General features: G+C 30.1%; 2 protein-coding genes across 7 annotated transcripts in view; one reads left to right on the top strand and one right to left on the bottom strand.

The window, feature by feature from the left end:
- Positions 1-8,487, top strand: part of Magu (SPARC related modular calcium binding-like protein magu) — a 64,258-nt gene extending 55,771 nt beyond the window's left edge. For all 3 annotated transcript variants that reach the window (XM_083033037.1, XM_083033036.1, XM_083033038.1), the window contains 5 exons: positions 546-629; positions 3,623-3,856; positions 4,592-4,764; positions 5,336-5,501; positions 8,304-8,487. In XM_083033037.1, the coding sequence (XP_082889163.1) occupies positions 546-629; positions 3,623-3,856; positions 4,592-4,764; positions 5,336-5,501; positions 8,304-8,389 (743 nt within the window). In that variant the 3' untranslated portion in view covers positions 8,390-8,487. The remainder of the gene's footprint in view (positions 1-545; positions 630-3,622; positions 3,857-4,591; positions 4,765-5,335; positions 5,502-8,303) is intronic.
- Positions 8,488-12,734: 4,247 nt separating this feature from the next.
- Positions 12,735-23,979, bottom strand: LOC145933580 (uncharacterized). Of its 4 annotated transcripts, XM_083033409.1 has the most exons (6): positions 23,758-23,767; positions 21,569-21,670; positions 18,060-18,148; positions 15,997-16,127; positions 13,227-13,431; positions 12,735-12,954 (listed from the first exon to the last, which is right to left on the bottom strand). In XM_083033409.1, exons 3-6 carry the CDS (start codon positions 18,135-18,137, stop codon positions 12,736-12,738), a joined length of 633 nt encoding a protein of 210 aa, XP_082889535.1. In that variant the 5' UTR covers positions 18,138-18,148; positions 21,569-21,670; positions 23,758-23,767; the 3' UTR covers position 12,735. The 4 variants fall into 4 exon arrangements, with proteins under 4 accessions (XP_082889535.1, XP_082889534.1, XP_082889533.1 ...); XM_083033408.1 differs by lacking the exon at positions 21,569-21,670 and having other exon boundaries at positions 23,758-23,979; XM_083033407.1 differs by lacking the exons at positions 21,569-21,670; positions 23,758-23,767 and adding an exon at positions 23,855-23,979.
- Between the last annotated feature and the right edge of the window lie 661 nt (positions 23,980-24,640).

Genomic DNA, 24,640 nt, shown 5'->3' with positions numbered 1-24,640 from the left:
CTGATATAAAAATATAAATTCAAGTATAAAGGACTAGTAAGAGCTAATAAACTAATAAGAATCCTTTATATCCAAATTTGTATTTTTATATCAAAGTTTTTTTTATTTTATTATTTTAAAATAATTCTTATTCCTAATATTTTCTCTATTGTGCGCAGGGCCTTACTTATAATAATAGTTTCATTATTATGGAGATTGGATGTTTATTACTATAAATTAAACTAACTTTGACTACTCTTTTTCTTTCTTTTTTCTTTTTTCAGAATGAATTTTAAAATAATTATGTAATTTTTTTGCATTGTATTAAAATATATTTTTTTGCATTTTATCTCAACATATTATAACAAATAACTTATTAAATGCGTGATTTAATGGTTATATGTATTTATAAAAGTAATGCATGCTTTGCTAGATTAATATTCTATTTAATATTATAAGATTTTTTAAAATTTTAAAGTAACGGAGTAAATTCAAATCCTATTATTAAATACCTATTATTAAATAGAAAGAATGAACATTATAACAAATTAATGTATCTTTCACAGTTTTGAAAAGTAGTCCGACATCTATTCATCCTCTACCAATGTTTAACAGCGATCTACCAGATACTACTAAGGAGGAAGGCGACGGTAAGTCTTATTTGTATTTAATTATAACTTCGGAAACTAGTTTCTCATGTATATTTTTAAAAAATCATACGTCACGGAGGAGATTTTATCCCTACCCTTTAGTTCATGTGGAAGTGATTCTGCGAGGCATTGATGAGCTTTTCTCCATCCGCTACTTGGGAACGCGCTCTGTAACGATAGGCTCCACCCAGAGAAAATAATAAAGACAAATAAACAATTTAAATCGACACACAGACACTGAGAGCTTATCTGACACATATATTTGGTTTTTGACAAACTTTCGAAATTATACAACATATACATATATCTATTATAGATATACACACAAACTTATTTATTGAGATATGTATTTCACCTTGATACTGTTAAGGCTCCTGGGTGTTCACCGCGGTCACATTGGATTGTGACTTGTGACGTCAGAGGCGAGAAAGCACACGCTGAAAATTCTTAGATGCCATTTTTAAACAAAAAGACATTTTGATGAAACACTATTTCAGATGGCTTTAACACACTTTTAAAATATTCTGAAAAATATTCTTTTCCCTTGATAGTCAATCAACAACCGTAAAATGATCGTGATATCAGACTTTGACATGCGGAATGACTGCGCATGTGCAAAGACCAGACGGACTGGGTCTCGTATTACGGTCATTTTACAGCTGTTAATTGATTATAAAGGAAAAAAGATAGTTTTCGGGGTATTTTAAGAGTGTGCTAAAGCCATCTAAAATGCTGTTTCATCGAAATATTTTTTTATTTCGAAATGGCATCTAAGAATTTTTAGCGTGTGTTTTCTCGCCTCTGACGTCACGATTCCGACATGGTCGGCGGGGTGCCAGGAGCCTTAAATGGATTTAAACTACCTTTAAATCTAGTGATTTGACAAACTATATATAGTGATTAATTATGATTGCAATAACTTGTGATTTTAGTATTGTCTGTTTACTGACCACTAATATGTAAGTCACCGTCGGGTTTATTTGTTATGCGAAATTATATATGTGGATATCATCTACATTATTAATTATAATTAGCAGACAATTTAGGTATCCGAAGAAAGAGTTGCGTCGAATATGTAACGCATCCGTTTGTCACCTCTCCTATATCTAGACCAGAGCTGTCCACGTTTTGCACTTTTCGGCCGATTTCCGAGGCTCACCGCCTAGCGGCCCCCACTTACGCTCGAGACCTTAGCAACGCGTGGCCCGATAACCGTAGTTGCTAAGGTCTCGAGCGTAAGTGGGGGCCGCTAGGCGGTGAGCCTCGGAAATCGGCCGAAAAGTGCAAAACGTGGACAGCTCTGATCTAGATCAATCAACCGAGATCAAGAATATATGCATGGACGTAGTAAATGTAATAAACTGACGCATACTATAACGCGAATGTGGATATATCTGCATTTTTAATTATTTTATTTTATTTTATTCCACAGAATCACAAATATAATTTTGTATTTGTATGACTGCTTGTAATTGATCGTCTTTTACTATTTATTCAATCGATTGTATTCTTTTTTATCTTAGTTTTACCGAATGTTTCACTTATATTCGACGATTCCTTTATTTTTTATCGTATTGCGCTGAAGAAAATTTATAAGATTGACCCAAAATGTTTACAACTTATTGATTAAGTGTAAAATAAATTATTGCGAATAAAGCATTGTTCTTCTTATCATTTCTCTTGTTCTAAGTTTTATTAAATTTGTAGAGCACTTTAGTAATTCTTTTTGCTATTAATACTTAATAAAATTATAATTTTAATAATAGCACTGAGGCATGTCTTCACTCGCCAAAAATTTATATACGTATTGTGAATTACCGGAATTCCAAGTAATTGCTTCTAGCTATTTCTTTATTAATTCCTTATTTTTAAGAAAATAATGCTCAACTTTAGCAGATATATGTACATCATGCGACTATACACATTTCCTATTTTATTCATTTCCTAAACAAGATCGTCATAATTGATTAAACTTAATTGATAAAATGAATAGTTTTACGCACATTTGTACATATTGAAAGCAAAAATTTTTAATATAATCTATGTACACATCTTATAAAGTATCGTTGTTTATGCGCGAACGATATGCAAAATTATAAAACTGCATAAAACTAACGGTTTCCAAATGTTCCAATGGTGCCTGAATTTACATGATCAATCGCGAATAATAGTTTCAAAAAATCTGTTCGCCCAGATGGCGCAGAAATATAATTCAATTTTTTATATAGGAGTGTCCATACCCTGGTCTGTGTCTGTCACCTTCATATAAGAGACATCTTTATTTCTAATTTAAATATAAATTTTAGTTTATTAAATATTATTTATTATTTTTTTGCAGCAAATGATTGCATGTGGGAAAGATGCACTTGGACACGATACATTTGACTACAGTACATTTAGGCACGCTCAATTAGATACTGTCAATTGGACACTGTTTATTTGGACACCGTTCATTTGGACACCGTTTATTTAGACACCGTTTATTTGGACACGAAAATGCGCGGCCTGTGCAGTTAGACCATTCTTTTGTACACCATTTAATTGGACACGAGCACAGCTTCAATTGAACAAAGTTTTGTATGGGTTTGTAATTTTTTACGCAAGTTCCACCCATATCGACCTATGCTTTCAGTGTGTATCGAGGTCAATAATTGTAAAATTACTCATAAGTTTGCAACTAATGAATTAAACGATGTGCAATTGAACGGTGTCCAAATGTGAATGGTTTCCAAATAAACGATGTTCAATTGCACAGGCCGCGCATCTTCGTGTCCAATTGCATAGGCCGCCCATTTTCGTCTCCAAATAAACAATGCCCAAATCAACGGTGTCTAAATGAATAGTGTCCAATTGATAGTACCCAATTGATCGTGTCCAAATGAATGATGTTCAAATGTATCTTGTCCAAATGCAGGCCACTATAAGAGACATTTCTATTTCTAATTTTGATATAATTTTTAGTTTATTAAGCATTATTTATTAATTTTTTGCAGCAAATGATTGCATGTCAGATAGAAGATCAGTATTGGAAGATCAAAAGCATAATTCGGAAGCAAAATTTTACTTACCACAATGCACGTCTGATGGAAGATATCATCGAATTCAATGCTATTCCGGTTATTGCTGGTGTGTATATCAAGATACGGGTAAACCAATACCAGGAACATCTTCGAAGAATCGCACGCCAAATTGTAATCCAGTCCCGACTCCCAGTAGACCTATAAAAGGTAATTAAAGATAATTAATTTTTTAGAAAATTATTAATGAATTTTTTCAAGTGTAGGAGTATTCTAGTCCAGAGCGCGTAAAATTAGCTGGTTTTTGGGAATTTATTAAAAAATTTATTCATATTATCTTAATATTGAAAATACACATACACTACTAACTTCCCTAAAAAATAGGGAACACTTTTCATACCCTAAAAATTAGACTATTTTCAAATCGCTGAAACTCGGCGAAAAATCATCGTAGACAAAAAATTACAAAAGCATTTTGAAACTTGAAGTTCAACTTTAATGCAACTCGTTTGGTTACGTTCATGTAACATTATAATATTTTTCATAAGTGTGTATTAGTAAATATAATTACATTCTATAAAATGAAATAAAAGTGTTTTTATATTAAATTGACCTTTATTATTACTAAATAAAATGGAGCAGAAACAAAAGAGGATGTTGAAGCTGCATCCATCAATCATTCTATAAATACGTATTTATTGGATTCATACACTAATTCAATTAATTAAATTAATAATATTATGAGAAGACATTACAAATAATACATGAAGACAAAAAACTTTTTCGTTCGATGAATTTTAATGTGCCTAACGTATTTATCTAAATAGACAGACTGTAAATGTAAACGCATGCTTGAAATGCAGATTATATAAATGGAGAAATATTTAACTTTGTCATAATAATTAACATATATTTATTATATATTGGTTTAATTTACTTTAATAGGATGCCCAGAGCTAAAAAAACAGCTATTTCTTCGGGATCTAATGGATCTTATGCAAGAAAAAATGACAGCATCCAACACTGATTCTGACGAAACCACCGCTAAGTGGCAAGCTTCTAAGGAAGAAAGAATAGCTACGTGGCATTTTGTGATGCTTGATAAGAATAAAAATAAGGTATATGAGAATACTCAACAGAAAGCAATCATTATTTTTTTTATCAATAGTCGCATATTAAGATAGATAGTGACATAAAATATGTCAATTTTTTATTCAAACTTCAATATTTATAATATTTATAATATTTATACAATCTTCCTATTAATTTAAAGTGTCCTATAATTTATTAGATTCTCTAAAGAACATATATAATATATATATATATATATATATATATATATATAGAATTGAAAATTATATTCAATACTCTCTATACTCTTATAATTACAAAACAACTAAAACGCAATATTATTTTGCATACGCTGATATATCTGGAATTTATACTGAAAGCTCCTCAAAAATAAGTTATTTGAAGAACATAAGATTGACTTCTGACAGGATATCCTATGAATCATTATTGTATTGTTAACAAAGTTCATTGTTTCAAAAAAATCACAAGAGGCAATTTTTGTAGAGTTTTAGTTCAGGATTAAAAAAAAATTGTTAAACTTGGAAGAAAACAGTGGCATATCATTTTCTCATTAGTTACATTAGAAAAATTAACTCATGCAATTGTTATATTTTATAGGTTTTAGAAAAGAAAGAATGGAAAAGTTTTCGCACAATGGTAGCAAATAGTAGGCAGCTTCGGAGATGCGGTAAAAAATTACCAAGATACTGTGATATCAACAATGATAGAAGGATCAGTATGACAGAATGGCTCAGCTGTCTCAATGCTCAACATCCAATAACAGGTAATACATCTTTTATTTTTTATTTTTATTTATATATTATAATGAGTTGACAGCTCGTCTGCAATTTCAGACGTCATATTGAGATAAAAATAGACAAGGAAAACTGTAATTTCGTAATTATTTCTCTTCGTAATATATTCTCTTTCCATATGAAATCGAAGTTTTCTGGGCTCATTGATATATGTATTGTACTTGTGGAGAAACATTTTTACTTCTGTCAAATTAATGCGACGAAAGACTAGAAATACGAAAATAATAATTTTGTCGATAATACCGCCAGTTGAGGGATCTCTTTAAATATAATGTTTAATATTCAATTAAGAAACAACAAACATCTTTTATTTTATCTCATAAAATCAAACTTTAATATAATATATAATATACACTCCGCAAAATAATTAAGGGATAAAAAAAATTTGTCTAAAAAATAGGCAAATTTTAAATAGCTGTAACTTTGTTTCAAAAAATGAGAATTTAAATTCTAAAAAAGGGTTTCAAAGCTTGAAATCTATACTTTCGAAAGGTCACAGCTGTTTTTCATTTTCTTAAATTCTGGTATTTTTTATATACAGAAAACGACGAACTTAACGAAATGGAAAATTTTCTTCTCACTTTGTAGCGTGTCGCCTGCACAAAAAAATTTGAAAAAATTTTTTTACTTTTTCACGTTAAAGCCTGAAGTTTTCTCTGCAAAATTGTTTTTTTTTATTTTAATTTAGATTTTTCCTTCTCAAGTTATCGAGAATTGAAGAGAAAGTGGTCATTTTCACTTTGATCGTTCATAACTCCGTTAAAAATCGTACAGCAATTTTAAAACTGGTTTATTAAAGCTGAATCTTTGCTCTATAGTATGATATAGTGGCCGAACTTTTTTTTAACTCATGAACTTTTTTACAAATAAGTGAAAATAACGAAAAAATTCGCGAATTTTCTCTTTTTTGTTTAAACTTTGAAAAAAATTATGCAAAGTGACTAAAAAAATTGTATCGACTGAAATTTTTGTGTCTCTTGGTACCCCAAACTTGACAAAAAATCACAGACTTGCTGTGATAATTTCTTTATAATTTACCATGGTTATCCAAAGTTTACCATGTAGAAGTTGTACGATTGGATTTGCGCTTTGGATGAAGCTGATGTCGGTGGTAATTTTGGAAATGATATGCAACTTTAAATTTTCTAATTTTTATGTTGAGGCAGTTAAAAGATTATGTTAGAAAGTGAAGAAAAGATTTTTCTGCCACAGATTTTACTTTTTTTATTTTTTTATCAAAGCAAATCAAGTTCTTTTAACATATTGTACACATCGATCATTTTGAACATACGGATCACTATAAAGAAATTATCACAGCAAGTCTACGATTTTTTGTTAAGTTTGGGGTACCAAAAGAAACATAAAAATTTCAGTCAATATAACTTTTTTAGTCAATTTACGTAATTTTTTTCGAAGTTTAAACAAAAAAGAGAAAACTCGCGAATTTTTTCGTTATTTTCACTTATTTGTAAAAAAGTTCACGAGTTAAAAAAAAATTCGCCCACTATATCATACAATAGAGCAAAGATTCAGCTTTAAGAATCCAGTTTTAAAATTGCTGTACGATGATTTTTAACAGAGTTATGAACGATCAAAGTGAAAATTACCACTTTCTCTTCAATTCTCGATAACTTGAGAAGGAAAAATCGAAATTTAACTTTTAAAAAACGATTTTGCAGGGAAAACTTCAGGCTTTAACGTGAAAAAATTAAAAAATTTTTTAAAATCTTTTCGTGCATGCGACACGTCTACAAAGTGAGAAGAAAATTTTCCATTTCGTTAAGTTCGTCGTTTTTTGTATATAAAAAATACCAGAATTTAAGAAAATGAAAAACAGCTGTTACCTTTCGAAAGCAGAAATTTCAAGCTTTGAAACCCTTTTTTAGAATTTAAATGCTCATTTTTTTAAACAAAGTTACAGCCATAGACATATTAAGATAGACTGCTTATGAGGCAGTGAAACCGGGAATGGGGGCGTCCTCCTGAAGGAAAGAAATGACTCGGGTTTCTGTCTTCTTCCAATAAATGTGACTTATGACGTAATCTGCGCACCAGTATGCGCAGTATACCATTAGAAGAAGACAGAAAGCCAAGTCAATTCATGCCATCTTTTTCCCTTAGGAGGACGCCCCCCATTACCTTATAAGCAGTTTATCTTAATATGTCTATGGTTACAGCTGTTTAAAATTTGCCTATTTTTTAGAAAATTTTTTTTATCCCTTAATTATTTTGCGGAGTGTTTAATCTTTGACATAACTTTAAAATAATTTCTTGATACGACTGATCTGTATTAACATAGAAATTACCACATAAAAGTTACCATTCTATGTTCTTTTATTATTAATTTAGAAAATAATTAGTCAAGAATTGAATATTGCTAATTTCAGTATGGTAAAATATTTTAATTTGTAATTATTTTCTTAAGTATAAACATTTCTCGATATATATAGTAACTGTCTATTTAATGTTTTCTTGATGCTCGCAACAATGACTTAGCGACCTTTTAAAAAAAAGTCTATAGCACAGCATCTTTTCCCCCTTCAAATCAAACCACTTTTATTTGAAACATTTTTTTGTACAATCAAAAATAAAAAAGTTTTGGGGGTAATCGATTAAATTGGGATATGTATATATGTATATATTTTATTATATATATTTATTATATATTTCTATTTCGTAATAATAATTAAAATTATTATTATTATTATTATTATAAGAATTATAAATTAAATAATTATAAGTTTAAATGTTGTTATGTGTGAATGTTTCAGCCGATGATCCTGAGAGAACGTCAACAATTCAACCAAAAAGATTAGGTCCAAATCCACTAGATCAGTTTCTCAGTGATGACGATTAGCAACATGATATGATAATAAATTGTAATTTTATAAGTTTGTAATTTCATAAAAAAACGATCATCATTTTCACTATTGAAATATAATTCATTTGCTAGAATTCTTAAAATTTTATTTTTTTATGTTGCCACCTTCATATCTAATTATATTTTCGTAATATTTTAGCACTGATCTCTACATACATATAGGCCTAGTTTACATCGAGCACTTGATACGCGTATCAAATAGTAAATAACTAGTAAGTCGGTTCAGTTATTGGCTGATCAGCTCAAATTTACTACTTGATACGCGTATCAAGTAGTGCATTTAAGCTGATCAGCCAATAACTAAACCAATGTACTAGTTATTTACTATTTAATACGCGTATCAAGTACACGATATAAACTAGGCCAAACTGGATATGGCATAGAACAAAAAAACATGTGACCAATTGAAAGTTGTGGACTCTCTACAATATGGCGCTAATTTTGACATTTTATTGACAGTTATTTTGAAATTTGATGGTTATATTATAAGTGATAAATTTTCTCATTTAATCCGAAAATATTTTTAATAAAAATTTTGTTGAAATAAAAGTCCGGTGAAAATTCTGGTACTTTGGAGTGAGGCGGGAATCTTTTATGGAAACCACAAAAAGAGTTAAAGGCGATGATTTCACTTAACACAAAAAGTCTAATTTATTATAACGGTAATGTAAGGCAAAAATTAATACTGGCCTTCGGTCCATTAACACAAATTAATAAATGAACGAAAAGAAATTAAAGTAAAATGTCTTTGGAGGTCACAAGAAGTGAGAAGCCTTCATTTGCGCACAGTACAATTGCACACGTTGCAATTGCACACCGTGCTATTAGACACATAAAGTTGCGCACAGTTCTTTTGCCCACAGTTCTTTTGCGCACAGTTCTTTTGCGCACCGTTCGTTTGCACACCGTGCAATTGGACACGAAAATGCGCGACACATGCTCTATTCACACACACACACACACACACACGGGAGGGTGCAAGGGGGGCCTTCGGCCCCCCTCCCGCACCCATCCCGTCGGTAGGGGTGCCTACCTGCACGGTGCGCAAAAGAACAGTGGGCAAAAGAACTGTGGGCAAAAGAACTGTGCGCAACTTTATGTGTCTAATAGCACGGTGTGCAATTGCAACGTGTGCAATTGTACTGTGCGCAAGTGAGCCTCTCCCCAAGAAGTTAGGTGAGAAGTCCGATGATTATTGAGACACGTGCCGATTAAACGGGACCGGTAATGGCCGCACCGAGTATCACGTCGCACTTGTATTGTTTGATGAGATTCACTTGTCGTAGTCCGTTGTCACAATGAGAGATCCGATAATTGTTCCTTGAAGATAGAGAGAGTCCGAGAGATTGCACTAATCCATTGTAGAGTTCCTGATATTCACCTTTTGATCCGTTTCACTTTCTTGTTCACACGTGTGTAGCTGCGAGAGAACCGCTCGTTGTTGCCAGAAACGAAGTACAGCCCGATGATAGCGAGATCCTTCACGAGGCGACATGTGCGCACGATGAATATTGATGTGTTGCTCCTTGATTGGCCTAGTTACCTCAGTGAGATAGCTCGTGATTTGTGGGTCACGCTCGTGGAAAAGGGGGAGAGAGAATGCGTGTGAAGTCAGAAAGAGAGAGAATGAGAGAGTGAGTGATAGCGGGTGAGTGAGAGTGAGAACGAACAAGGAAGAGGTCTAAATTAAAATGTTTCATATTTTTATAAGATTTTTTTTATTTAACATATACATATCCCAGATAGCACAACGAATTCGAGAAGAATTTTTTTTGAATACCCGAATTCTGAAATGAAGTCTTTTTCTAACCCATTTCTGTGCTAAAAGAACTCTTAAGAGTTCGAAAGAAATTTATTTGTATGTCACCAATTCTGAGTCCTTTTTTAAATGCATATAAAATTCATTTTATGCTCCATAAGAATTCGCAATAAATTTAAAATTAATTTTAAATAGTATTCTAATAGAACTTTTATCAAAGTGATTTTCGAATTCATCGCGATGGTTGCTTAACAGTTAATAGACTATGAGCGGAAAAATGAAGCGTACGAAAAATCAATTTTTATTTTTTTATATATTAAGGCTCCTTATTGTTCCTCACCGACCATGTCGAAATCGTGACGTCAGAAGCGAGAAAATACACGCCGAAAATTTTTGCGTGCCATTTTTAGATAAAAAGATATTTTGATGAAACACAACTTCAGATGGCTTCAGCACACTTTTAAAATAGTCCGAAAACTATCTTTTTCCCTTCATAACCAATTAACAACTGTAAAATGACTGTAATATGAAGCTCATTGTCAGTCCGTCTGGTCTTTGCACATGCGCTGTCATTCCGCATGACACGTCTGATGTTTCAATTATTTTACGGTTATTGATTGACTGTCAAGGGAAAAAAATAGTTTTCGGACAATTTTAAAAGTGTGCTAAAACCATCTAAAGTTGTGTTTCATCAAAATATCTTTTTATCTAAAAATGGCACGCAAAAATTTTCAGCGTGTATTTTCTCGCTTATGACGTTACGATTTCGACATGGTCGGCGAGGAACAAGGAGCCTTAAGGTCCAAGCTTTAATTTATGAGCCTACAGAAAGTATTCTATCACAACCCGTTTCTTTGTGACAGAGATTCAAAAAGTGCCAAAACGGATTTTTTGACACTTTGATCCGTTTTTCTCAAAAACGTGACGTGATGGAACATTTTGGATTTCAGATTCGTAATCTACGGAAAAAATCCTATCGAAATCACCTCTGTCATTCCTTTTGTGATATAAAAAGGATCGAAAAATGTTGACCAGTGATTAAATTTCTTAATTAATTTAAAACTACAATATTACTCAATTTTATGTAGGTTTCTTTTCATTTGTGAATTTTAATGTGTAATACAGTTTATTGAAATAAATATATATAAATATATAAATATATATGTATAATAATAAAAAAAATATATAAATATTTAAATAAATATATATAAATATTTTACCAAATTTAAAAATTTTATAAACAGTAAATATTTGAATAATTGATTTTATTTTTCAATACATTAATCTTTTTCTCAATTCATTGTACGTTAAATTAAAATAACTGTTAATCTCTTTTATTATTGCTATACATTTTTTATTATTTTATACCCATCAGTAATTCAAATTTTCCGTCGGAAAATGTAGACACAGCCCACAACTTTAATGGCTTTCCGATGTTCTATTGGTCACACTTTTTATAGATAGGTTATTGTAGGGCTAGCTAGGTTATAATCTTACCTTAATACTTTTATACACAAAATAATGAGAGGAATCGATTGGTGTAAAAAAAACACAGTTGTTTTTAAGCAAAAATATCTAATTTGCAACATATTTTTTTTTAATAATGCGTTTTCTTTACACCAATCGATTGGTCTCGATTTTCTATGCATAAAAGCATTAAGGTAAGATTACCGAAAACTGAATAATTTATAAGATATTTTGTATTTTATGTCAAAATATTGTATCTTTCAAGCCTCATAACTCGAAAAATACTTAACGGAAGAACATTTATATTATATTATAGTGTTTTGGAAAGCTTTCGAGATAAGCTACAAGAATATGTAATGAGAAATAGGTAGTTCCATTTAAGAAATTGAAGGTGACCTTCACGTGACCTTCAAATGACTATCCAAAAGGTCAAATTAATGGCATCATCTTATGTCCCCCTTTGAACCATCTTATCTCCCCCATCGAAACAACTTTTGTTTGAAACGTTTTTCCGTATCTTTCATATTTTTCAAGATATTTGCGTGGATCATTTAAAATGGGACACCCTGTAATTAAATTACATTTAAATTAGATACATACATTTTGAAACTTTATATAAACTTTCTTGAAAATTTATCATTTATTATAATTGAGCATCAACTGAAGAGTAAACGATACCATAGTTGTACTTTTCTCGAAAAGACAAACTTTATCACACTCGATAATCATTTTATGAAAAGCCATACATGCGCGATGTAAAATTGTGACATTGTGTGTTAGCCCGAATAATTGCAATAATTACAAATTTTTAAAATCTGCAGAGCATTAATAATTATTACAGGAAAAAATACTTTTGAAAGCTTAGTTTAAAATATAAATATTTCAGAAGAGATATATATTATGGAGAAAAAAATGGATTATTTTTATCTGCTCTACATGTCTACATGAGAAATTGTCCACCTTTTCCAGGATACTCTGTATGTATAATTTTTAGAAAATTTTTATTTCACTTTATATTATTTTTTCTAAGGAACGCAAGTGAAAAGAATAAAAATTATTATTTACAAATAAATTAATTTATTTATGAAAAAAACCACTAAGCTTCTACGGAATGGCATATTTGTTGAAGAGCGCGCATTCCATCTTCGAATTTATGATATTTATATGATTGTTTCGACGATAATCCAATAGCAAATTTTTCCACTAATATTATTTTTCCATCTTCTTCTTCTGTCAAATTCCAGATATTGCGAAAGTAGATTGTTTGAAGGAAATTATTGGTGAGAATTGAATTGGTCCATGCACACACATAAACCTATATAATAAATAATAAAATTAGATTTTATCAAAATGTAAATACGAAGAATTATTTATAAAATATTATACATTATACATATATTTTTGTATAGATGCTTTGAATAGAACAAACATTGCATGCATAATGCGATATTGTTCGATACAGTATAATGTGTATAATATTGCAAAATTACTACTAATTGTGTGACATTTAAAATAATATACTTATTCTTAACTTTAGACTTAAAAAAAAAGTATAAATTTGTATTGTGTATATAATTGTTCACTTACATTCATTTTTAGAATTCGTGAACACGATTTCATTGAATGAATTATCAGAGCACAAGTTTTGGCAATGTGCATAAATAAGTCATTTCTAACAGCTTCGTCAGTGAAGTAATTATCCAAATCGTCTATCAATAGCACGGAAGGTATAGCTGCATACGTATGCAATTTCACAAGTTGTTCTATAAGACTTTCATAATCCGGCAAATATCTATAAATAGATATATAAGATATATAGTACATATATGATATATAGATATTATATATTATTAATTTTATTAAATATTTAATATCAAAATTTCTTATATAATATATTACTTAGAATTATAACCTTGATAACCCTGATAAAAAAAATCGATAGAAAACAATAGGAACCGATACGATTTGTAGAAAATCTTATCGTTTCTTATTGTATCCTATTGTTTTACTTTTTAGATTTCGAAAGAAATGTTATCGTTTTTTATCGTTTTCTTTCATTCTCTGTTAAAAGTGGATTCAGTCGTTAGAATACGATAAAATTCTTATTGTGATATATTGTTTTTTATTGTTTTATTGGAATTTATCAAAAAAAATGATTGAAAATCTATTCGTAATCAATTGTATATTTACAATAAAAAAAAGTTTTAAGTTTTTTAACGTACAATTACGAAAAAACCTATAATTTTTAATCATGCATCAACCATAAATGATTGAAAACGTATTTTATAAATGTATTATCGTAAAGTTACAACAGAAAACATCCCTGATAAAAAATCGATAGAAAACAATAGGAACCGATACGATTTGCAAAAACAGTACATTGCAATTACATTGCAGTAATATTACAATCTTGCAAGTTGCATTGTAATACTGTAGGGACATTATAGAAACATATAACTGTAATATTTTATGAAAAATCTTACAGCAACATTCCAAAAATATTATAAAAAAATAGTATTCAGTAAAATCGTTAGTTCCTTCATTTACCGCTATGCGACGCGCAATTCACTATCTATCTCGTAATTAAGTTTTAGTCAGGAGAATTATATAAAGTTGATGAAATTAGCTCTAAGACTAAAGGTACTTATCTCTTAACTTTAAATGTCGAGTAAATGCTAGATTTAACGCTTGATGTTATAACATCAATAATGTTTTATAACATCAGCCTAAACTAGCATTTACTTAATTTAAAGTTAATAATTATAGAAATATATATATTTTACTACATTATATAAATTACTATAAGTAAACATAATGATGAAAGCACGTAATATATCGAAATAAAAAGTATTATTTAATATTATTTTAAATATATTGCACCGTAATAATACCATAGCATTGCATTGTAATTTTTTTAAAAGCGGACATTTTACTGTTGCCGCATTCTTGCAGTAATATTGCAGGAATATTTCACAACTCACATGCAATATTATAATGTTAGATCTATGCAATATGTTTCTACAATCATTCAATGTTGTATGGGTTACCGAAAAGAAATGATAAGAAACGATAACATATTAATAGGATACTTCCCATACAGCACAGAACATTGCAGTTACATTGCGGCAATGTTACAATCTTGCAAGTTGCAATGTAACGTTGTAGAGACATTACAGAAACATACAATTGTAATATTTCATGAGAATGTTACAGCAACATTCCAGAACATTACAAAAGCAATATATATATATGTATATATTCAATTTTTATTTATAGTCGCTAAATTTGTTTATTTATACCGTATGACGAATCTTAGATCCAACCATAGATATATAGGAAATATATTTTTATACATAATATATATATATATATAATATATTTATTATAAAATAATTTATTTATAAATATATAAAATATATTTATTTATAAATTATATATAATATCTATATTTCTATGTCTATGGATCTAACGCATCATCATCGATGAATAAGACGGCAAGTTAATATATTAACTAAATGTGATTCTTAAATTCGGCCAATAGAGCCAAGCACGAAAATCAAATCTAATTTCTCGGAACTGTATATCTTGGTTTGAGATTACTAAGTTCGATCAATTAATAAATCCTCGAACTTACAACGGGAAAATAGGCGAGAAAAATATTGGTCCGAAAAGTCGCTGAAGCGAGAATTGAACCCGCGTCTTTCGCTTGCCGGGCGACTGCTCTTACCACTAAGCTATTCAGACCCTTTCGATTCTATATTTTTCATTTGCCTTATAGTGGATGTTAGTAAATAGCGCCATGAATTAGGCCCAGACGCGAAATATATAAATTAAGGAATATTTTTAATCAAATAAAAATTGCGGGCTGCTTTAGCACTACCCAGGATGCATCACGTGGAGGTACAGCCCGCTTAGCATCCCTTGGCAGAGATCAGGACCCCACAGTTCGTCACTCCTGTGGTATTTAGTGACTCCAAATCATCTCTGCCGTGTGTGTGTGTGTCCGCAACTTTTATTTGACTTTAGTTATGTTTTGAAACTCATAAAAACCATCTCATATTTCAATTTTGACAAAAAAATTCGAAAGCAAAGCAATTTCAAATTTTAACATAAAAATGGCGATAACTCGAAAACAATGTATTTTCGGACCTATGTTTGTATCAACTTTCTTTCTTGTTTTTGGTTCCCCATTCATCTCCCGAGCGATTTACCTCGACTTATGGAAAACCCTGTATATATTTACATGTATTAAATATTGTTGAATATTATAATCATAAAAAATATTTCATTTCTATTCATGCTCATAATAAATATAGAAGAGCCTGCATAAGAAACATATATTATATACAAATCTTACATAAATCTCATTAGATCAAGAGCTGCAACTGCTGGATCACTTCTGTCATGACAAACCGCCGGTCGTGTTTCTAAAGGGGTTGGCGAAATATAGATGACACGTTGTCCCTTTTCCGCCCAATATATTGCTGCCTGCGCAGGAAAAACTATTTTAAAAAATATCAATATGTATATGTAAATAATGAAAGAAATGCATAATAAGCTACTGCTTATATAATGTTGATAGAGTTTAATAATTTAATATTAAATTAAAATAATTAAATGGCAAAATTTCAGTTGACAAATGATATAATTAAAATTTAATTATAATATAATCTAAATATACATTTTGTGAACTTTATAATTTTTTATAAATATTTTGATTAGGAAAGCTATCCCCCCAATAATCTTAATATATATTGTCAAGATTATGATCCTGAATAACATTTGAAAGCTTTTAGCCGTCGTTCCTTAACAAATAAAAATTCGTATAAAGTAAAATAACATAAATGTGCTACATTGGCAGAATATTGGCAGAATATATTATTAGAAATTGAACTTATCTGTAACTTAACTACGGGATAATGGCAAAAATATACCAGAAATCGAGCATGCGCTACCGTTTCAAAAGATTTCAAAAGATAGAGACTTTGTGAGGAAAGCCATTATTTGCTGAAAAGGCTGACCTCGAGCTACTAGCTACTAGCGGACTACAAGACGGAGGTTGTTTTGTTATCTGGTACCAAGAAGATTCAATTTATCCAACTCAATGTGGACCAGCAAACCATCACATTCCAGCATAGCATAAGGTATGTGGGACTCCTCATTGTTGGGAATACTTGTCAGCCAAGGTCATAGAGATAGGCAGGTTCTATCGCATCCAATGCCTAATATTGGAGGACAGACCGAGACAGAACAGGAGAAATCTTTCAACTGTAACAAGCGCGGTCCTTCTGTACGGTATATCTATGTGGGCGGACTCGCTACGCATACCGAAGAAAGATAACAACAGTCTACCGTCTGAGTGAGAACGGTAAAGGTAGTCAGCGTGTACTGCATAGTCTCTAAAAATACGGTGCTCGTAATCATCAGGATGCTGCCATTCGACATTCTAGTGGTCAAGAGTTCCCAAGAAACATCGGATGTCCTGCCAAAAAAAGCAAGAGAAGCAGTCAGTAAGAAATAGAGGAAAAAGTTCATCGGTGAGCAGTGTTTGCTGTTATCTAAATAAAATTATATAAATGATCAACTAGATAAAATTTTTGCATTATCTTATCTTTATATAGATAATAAAAATATGTATTATTTATATCTGCATCTTAGATGAAAAAAAGTGTTATCTTTATTAAATTATCTAGAATAATGTTCAGATAATTTGATTTAGAATCATAGCACATAAAAATACTTAAATAGTAAAACTTAAGCAGTAAGCGATAAAAACTTACAAATAAAAATATATTTTTATATTCCTTTTAAAATTTATATTTTTTTGTTTACATAAGTGGTGAAAAAATAATATTATCTGGAAGTTATCTAGATGAATTGCCATATAATTTTATTTTTTATCTAGATATATTTAAAACAAAATCATCTTTATCTTATCTAAGATAAATTTACATATTTTTATCTCATCTTTATCTAGCTAATTTTAAAATCATCTAAGCACAACACTGTCGGCGAGTCACAGTGACGTTGAACCGAATCGGAGGACAGGTGGCAATCATATTCCTGATATCAAGAATTAGCTGGAAAGGAAGCGAGGTGGATTGTGGATTATCACCTCGCTTCAGTTTTTCTGAGCAAGAGTTTTCAGGCGCGCATATCTTCATAGGATAAGGAAAGTAGGAGTTCCCAAAGCATCTCCAGTTTGAGGACGCCGAGCATACGTTACTGGACTGCTTTTCTTTCACCGGAAGCTGGGATAAATTAAGGCTTGTCTTAGAGAGAACCACTGAAATAGAGAGAACCATTCAGAAAGTAAGGCAGCGCATGCTCAATCAGATTGAGAAGCGGAAAGGAAAGATCTATAAATTTTGTCAAAAATCAAAATTGTTTATAAAAAGAATTTCTTATTTATGTATATACCTCAAACATAAAAGACTTGCTCAGTATTTTTGGGCCACATAATAACGTTGTCTTGACGTTGTCATTCTTCGAGAACATTATGTTATAATCTGAAATATAAACTTTTTCTATAAAAATTGTACTAGTTAACAAAATTAATGCATAGGTAATTTTATGTCAAAATTTCGCATAACTTCAAATAATTATAACTCCACCAAAAATTGTCATATTTAAAATTTTTTTACTGTCAAGCTTAAACTCCGTACTTTAAAACGCATTTGTCAAATTTTGAATTTATCCTTTTCTGCCGTTTTTTAAAAAAGTAAGGACTTGTTTTGTCTCCAAAAAAATTACATATTTTGACTCACTCCATGGGGTAGAATAAATTTTTTTTTTTTGCAAATCTTATAATTATCGTAAAATATAAACTTTTTCTTGTAAATTAAATATGAGGTTTGTACGATTCTTTTTCGTGGCGTTTTTACGTATCAATAATGTTATCGATACATTTTTGTTCAATTACCGCCAGCATCAGCATTACCCGATGAGGTTACACCACGAGGAGGTTACTGGGCAGATTTGGCATATTTCGTGCGCGCGTGTGTGTGTGTGTGTGTGTGTGTGTGCGTGCGTGCGTGCGTGTATGTATCACAGCATCTATATATGAACTAGAGTGCTAACTCCCTCAATTTCGCTTATGTAAAATGACGGCAGAAAGTATATACCAAAATCGTTTATTCTGCGCATGTATGTATAGTATACGTGTACTATAGACACATGCACGCACACATACGAAATCCAGCCTATATATGTGTCAATACATAGTTAATTAGTATCCAGACAGCAAAATCTGTTTGAACAGATTTTGCCAAACGTCTGCTATATATTTTTGCTAGCAAAAAACTGCAGAGTATACAAAATCTTTTATATAAAATAATGATAGCAGAATGTTGGCAGAAATGTTACTAAACCTGCTGACATAATTTGGTAGCAAGTCAGCAGCAGAAACCAAGTAGGATTTGTATAAAATTATCATAGCAGATTGGCGGCAGAAACCGAGCAAGATCTGCTGGAAATCTGCACAACGCAGTTTGATGTTAGATTGGCGGCAGAAAGCGAGCAAGGTTTGCGTGCGCACAATCTGATGACAAATTGACAACAGAATCTGCATTTTGCAGTTATTTAATAGTTCCTTCGCTTACCGCTATGCGATGTATTTTCTCGCAATCAAATGTCTGTTAAAAATACATATAAAGTCTGCAAAAGTCATGGCCTATTAATAAAAGATCAAAAGTATATTTCTACCAGTTTTAAACTGATTAGAATCAATAGGATAAATGGAAAATTATCCATTTACTTCCTATATTGATTTATTTCCTATTCATTTAAAGCATAAAGCAAGAATTGAATTCTCATATAAGTAATTATATCTTAAATTTTAAAAATTAATTTATTTTTACAATTTATTTTATTATAATATTAAAATTTAATTAAATTGAACATTTGTTATATGAGATATAACTACGATAACATATATGTTATACATTAAATTTCACATTTATGAAAAGAAAATTATAATTAATCGATAACATCTTATGCATTTGTTATATTTATTTAAAAATATAATATATTCAATTTTATTAATATATTTATGTTCAAATTGTAAGAAACTGCAGGTCCTACTCGATTTCTGCCACGAATTTGCTGTCAGATTGTGTTTGACAGATCTGCTTAGTTTCTGCCGCCAATTTGCTGTCAAATTGTGTTTGACAGATCTGCTCGGTTTCTGCCGCCAATCTGCCATCAAACGTATTGTGCAGATCTGTTCGATTTCTGCCGTCAATCTGCTGTCATGTTATGTCAGCAGAATCTGCTGACAAAACACAAGTTGGCTTGCCTGTTTCCATCAAATCAGAGTTACACTAGGGTTACAGCAAGGTTAAACGTTACCAATTGTACAAAATAAAAAATCAGCTACAACAGTATCCTGACATTGGTTATGTTAACTCTCAAGGTGCAGTTCCATGGAGCAGCGTACGTCGTACCGGCGTACGGCGTAAAAGAGCTTGGCCAATCACAGGCTTTACGCTCATTTTCGTTACGTCAGTACAAACATTGGCTGTCCCATGGAGCGTTTTACGCCGACGTAATAATTAATAAGCCTATCACAGTGCATTTTACAAAGTTTATTTTCAAAGTAGATATTTAAAAGGTTTTGTGATTGACTTATTGATGATTACGCCGACGTAAATACGCTCCATGGGACAGCCGATAAAGTTTTAACGCGACTTTTTAAACATACATTCATATACATAAAGTTAAAAAAGTTAAAATTCAAATTTGCAGAACGTGTTAAAATGTCGAACTCTCAGTTTGCATTAATCAATTTAATTAAATACTTGAAAATTTATAAATGTCCGAAAAATATGTTATGCAAAGAAGCTATTCGACGAAAATTAATTCAAATATATATGATTTATAAATTAATGAAAGCCGAAGAAAAGAAAAAAAACTCCCACATTGGACACAATCCTCGAAGATTTTGGGTTCGACCAATTTTTAGTATTGAAAGACGATTAGCAACAATCTGATCGAAGAAATGATTTACACAGATACAGATAAATTCCTCAATTTTTTTCGAATGACACCAGAAATATTTGAAAAATTGTTGCAAATTGTTTCATCACGTATACAGAAACAATTTGTAATTATAAGAAAAATTTTAGATCGGATGATGTACGAGTTATTAAACCAAATTATAGGCCGTCACGTAAACATATGTAACGCGCTGTACTACGCCGGATACAACAGCGTAAAATCTGTGATGGCGTAATGAAAACGAGCGTAAAGCCTATGATTGGCCAAGCTCTTTTACGCCGTACGCCGGTACGCCGTACGCTGCTCCATGGGACTGCACCTTTATAAGGCCATTGCACGTACAAAAATTTTAGTCGTAATCGTAAGGCCGTAAGCAAATCGTCCAATCATAGAGAAGAATTATCATAACGTAATCACAGTATAAGTATACACAGTAGCGATACTTCTTTGTTCTATTGCGAGACCAATTTCCAGTACGCATGCGTCGATCGTACATTTGAAGATATGGCTGCGCCCATATGTTCGATATTATGACATTAATAACCTGTAAGTATCTGTATTATGACCTGTTTTTGATCATCCGAAAAGGTGTATGATATTAAAAATATTTATTTCTAATGTAAAAATTAACATTCTATTTATTTATTTATATAAAAACTAACTTTACATTTTACTCTGAGCATTCAAATTTAAGCGGTGTACAATTTTGAACGATTTGCTTATGGCCTTACGATTACTACTAAAATTTTTGTACATGCAATGGTCTATAACAAAATATAGATTCGAGAACAATAATGTTAATTTCGCAGTATCAAAGTAATATGCAGAAATTATTTCTTATTTTACAAGAGCGGCGACGAAAATACTACTGTTGGCAACACTACAACTAACTCGACTCTTGTCGTTTCCACCGAACCTCATTTGGACTCTACCTTAAAATTTTATTGGGTAGGATTCAACTTCAAGTTTGGTGTTTCCACGTAAGAACGCTCACCCCAATTCGACTTTGACTCGACTCTAACCCGATTCGAACCCTTGGTGGAAACATAGTCAATAAGACAAGAGAATAAAAATATCCATGCATCAACAGATGCATTATTATATTATTTTATTAATATTGAATTCTGTAATTTTAAAATTAACTTTAGCATATTTTTATCATTTTTAGCAGCGCCAAGTTTTTTAAATAAATTTTTTTTATTTGTCTTAATTTTTAATTTTTGCATAAATTTTTAATTTTTTGGTTTTATATTATCATCTTTTTATTATTACAAATATTATATGAGTTGGCAACTTCTAGTGCAAATCGAAGTCTGTAATTATGTATATAGTTTCTTACAGTATTTTTTATATTATTATTTTTATAGGATATATGTAAGAAATTAATATTATTTTGATTAAAATAATATACTGCTGTTTGTTGAAAATTGCAACACAGTTACCCAGACAATAAAACGTCTAAAATCGGGATATAAGACGTCATTAAGATGTCTTTTAGACATCATATTATAATGTCTTTACGGCCTCTTTAAGATATCTTTCAGACAACGTCCCGTTTTTAGACGTGATGTTATCTGGGTAATATCATTATTCCTTCATGGTGTTACAATTTTCACAGCAGTGTATATATAAGTTTCTACTTTCATTTGGTGTAATTTCTTTGATTTTTGTAGAATATATTTTTCACTGACGTGTAGCTTGGCGCCTTTTTTTTATCTTTTTTGAAAAGGTAAGTTTTTAGTGATTATATCAATCTTTTTTATAGTAATATACTAAATTTCTTTTATAATAATAATCACTTTCTTGTTACATCCTACTATTTCTTTCATAAGTATACCTATAATTGTTGATATAAAATAAGAAAGCAAATAGAAATTAATAATAAATAACGTAAAGAGAAAATCATAAAAAATATGCATTTTTGATAGCTCATAGCATTGATAATAGTGCTATGAGTACCATGAACTATCAAAATATATAAAATGCATATATTCTTTATAATTTGTCTCTTATATTATTTATTAGCTTTTAGCTCACTTCCTCATTTTATATAAAAAATTATATATTTATGAAAGAAGTAGTAGGATTATATATAGTGCAATAAGAAATAGTTATTCCTATCAAAGAAATAGTAAAGTAACAAGAAAATAGTTACAAATATCATTATGTTAATACATATATACTTATGAAAGAAATAAAAGGATCTACATTTTGCAATATCATACAATATATACATATATGTGATATTCAATACTACACATATGTATGTGATATATTACTTTCATAATAACTACTTTTTTGTTACACTACCATCCTACTATTTCTTTTATAAGTATCTAATTGTTGATATAAAATAAGGTAGGAAATAAAATCCAATAATATAAAAAGAATAATATTTATTGACTTCCTTATTTTATATGAACAATTATTTACTTAAGATGTAATAGGATGATAGCGTAACAAGAAAGTAATTATTATGGGAGAATATAGTACATCATATATATGTAATATTGTATATCACATGTATGTAGTATAGCATTACAAAATGTAGATCCTTCTGTTTCTTTCATAAATACATATTTATATATGTATTTTATATTTGCAATTACTTTCTTATTGTTACGCTACCATTTTACTATTTCATTCATAATAATAACTACTTTCTTGCTACGCTACCATTCTACTATTTTTTTCATAAGTATAGAATTATTGATATAAAATAAAGAAGCAAATGAAAGTTAATAATCATAAATATATAAAAATGCATATAAATTTTTTATAACTTGTCTCTTTACGTTACTTATTAGCTATTATTCACTTATTTACTTTATATCGACAATTATATATTTATATGAAGAAATAGTGGAATAGAGCTGTGTAACAAGTATTTACGAATATTTTTATTATTATATAAATATATACTTATGGAAGAAATATAGCAATATACATTTTGCAATATTATACATATACAATATGTGATGTACTATGTATGTATATTTCTTTCATAATAAAACTATTTTCTTGTTATCATCCTATTATTTCTTTCATAAGTATATAATTGTTGATATAAAATAAAGTGAATTAAATTTAATAATTATAATAAAAAATGTAAAATAATTACCTGATCCACACAAGTATACTTTGTAAATAAAAGCAGGCTAACCGCACAACTTACTAACCTATATACATATACATACAATCATATATGTGTAACAAACCTATATTGCCCTTCGACTATATAAATATGGACTGCCAGTTACCCCCACTTTTCCTATATGGACAATGCTAAAAAAAGAATCCAACATTGATTCGACCTTTGACTATATAAATATGGACTGCTAGTGCTAGCTTATATCGAAATCCAAGACCTGTTGCGACATCAATGACCAAGTGGTGAACAGAGGAACTAATCCTTGTGAAGTGAAAGCTTTGCTACAAGTTTGTTACCGTGTTATTTACGTATTATTTACGTATTTTTATTTTATTCGATATAAGATGATTATATATTGTTTCATAGAAGGTTGTAAATCGACGAAATATAAACGAAAATATGATGAAAATCATATCAATGAAACATTTTATGTTTTGGATTCTTAAGACACCCACGAGTAGATTTGTACACCATAACTTCAACTGAAAAAGTTTTAACATGTACAAATTACAAAATAAATTAAAATGTAAAAATGTAAATATGCGGATTGTAAGTGATGTTTTTGGAAACTTAAATTAAAATATAATTTTTACAAATTTTGAAACATATTTTAGAATTAAATATATTAAAAAACCATAAGTATGAATTAATTAAATTAATCATATTAGAATACTTAGAAGTTAAGTTAAAATACGAAGCTAAAATTCTTTCTCTGAAAATGCACGAAAATTTTGTTAGACATACATATATGTACAAAAACCGTTTTGTTTAAGGGACAATAGATTATATATGAATAAATATTGTATTTTACGATTTTCATGATTTTATATTTGTTTCCTCTTGTTTTCTATCA

Source organism: Prenolepis imparis, unplaced genomic scaffold, assembly GCF_030444845.1.
Source record: "Prenolepis imparis isolate NDT839.2.m4 unplaced genomic scaffold, iyPreImpa1.0 SCAF_3, whole genome shotgun sequence".
NCBI lineage: Eukaryota > Metazoa > Arthropoda > Insecta > Hymenoptera > Formicidae > Prenolepis > Prenolepis imparis.
This window is presented reverse-complemented; position numbering and strand designations above follow the sequence as displayed.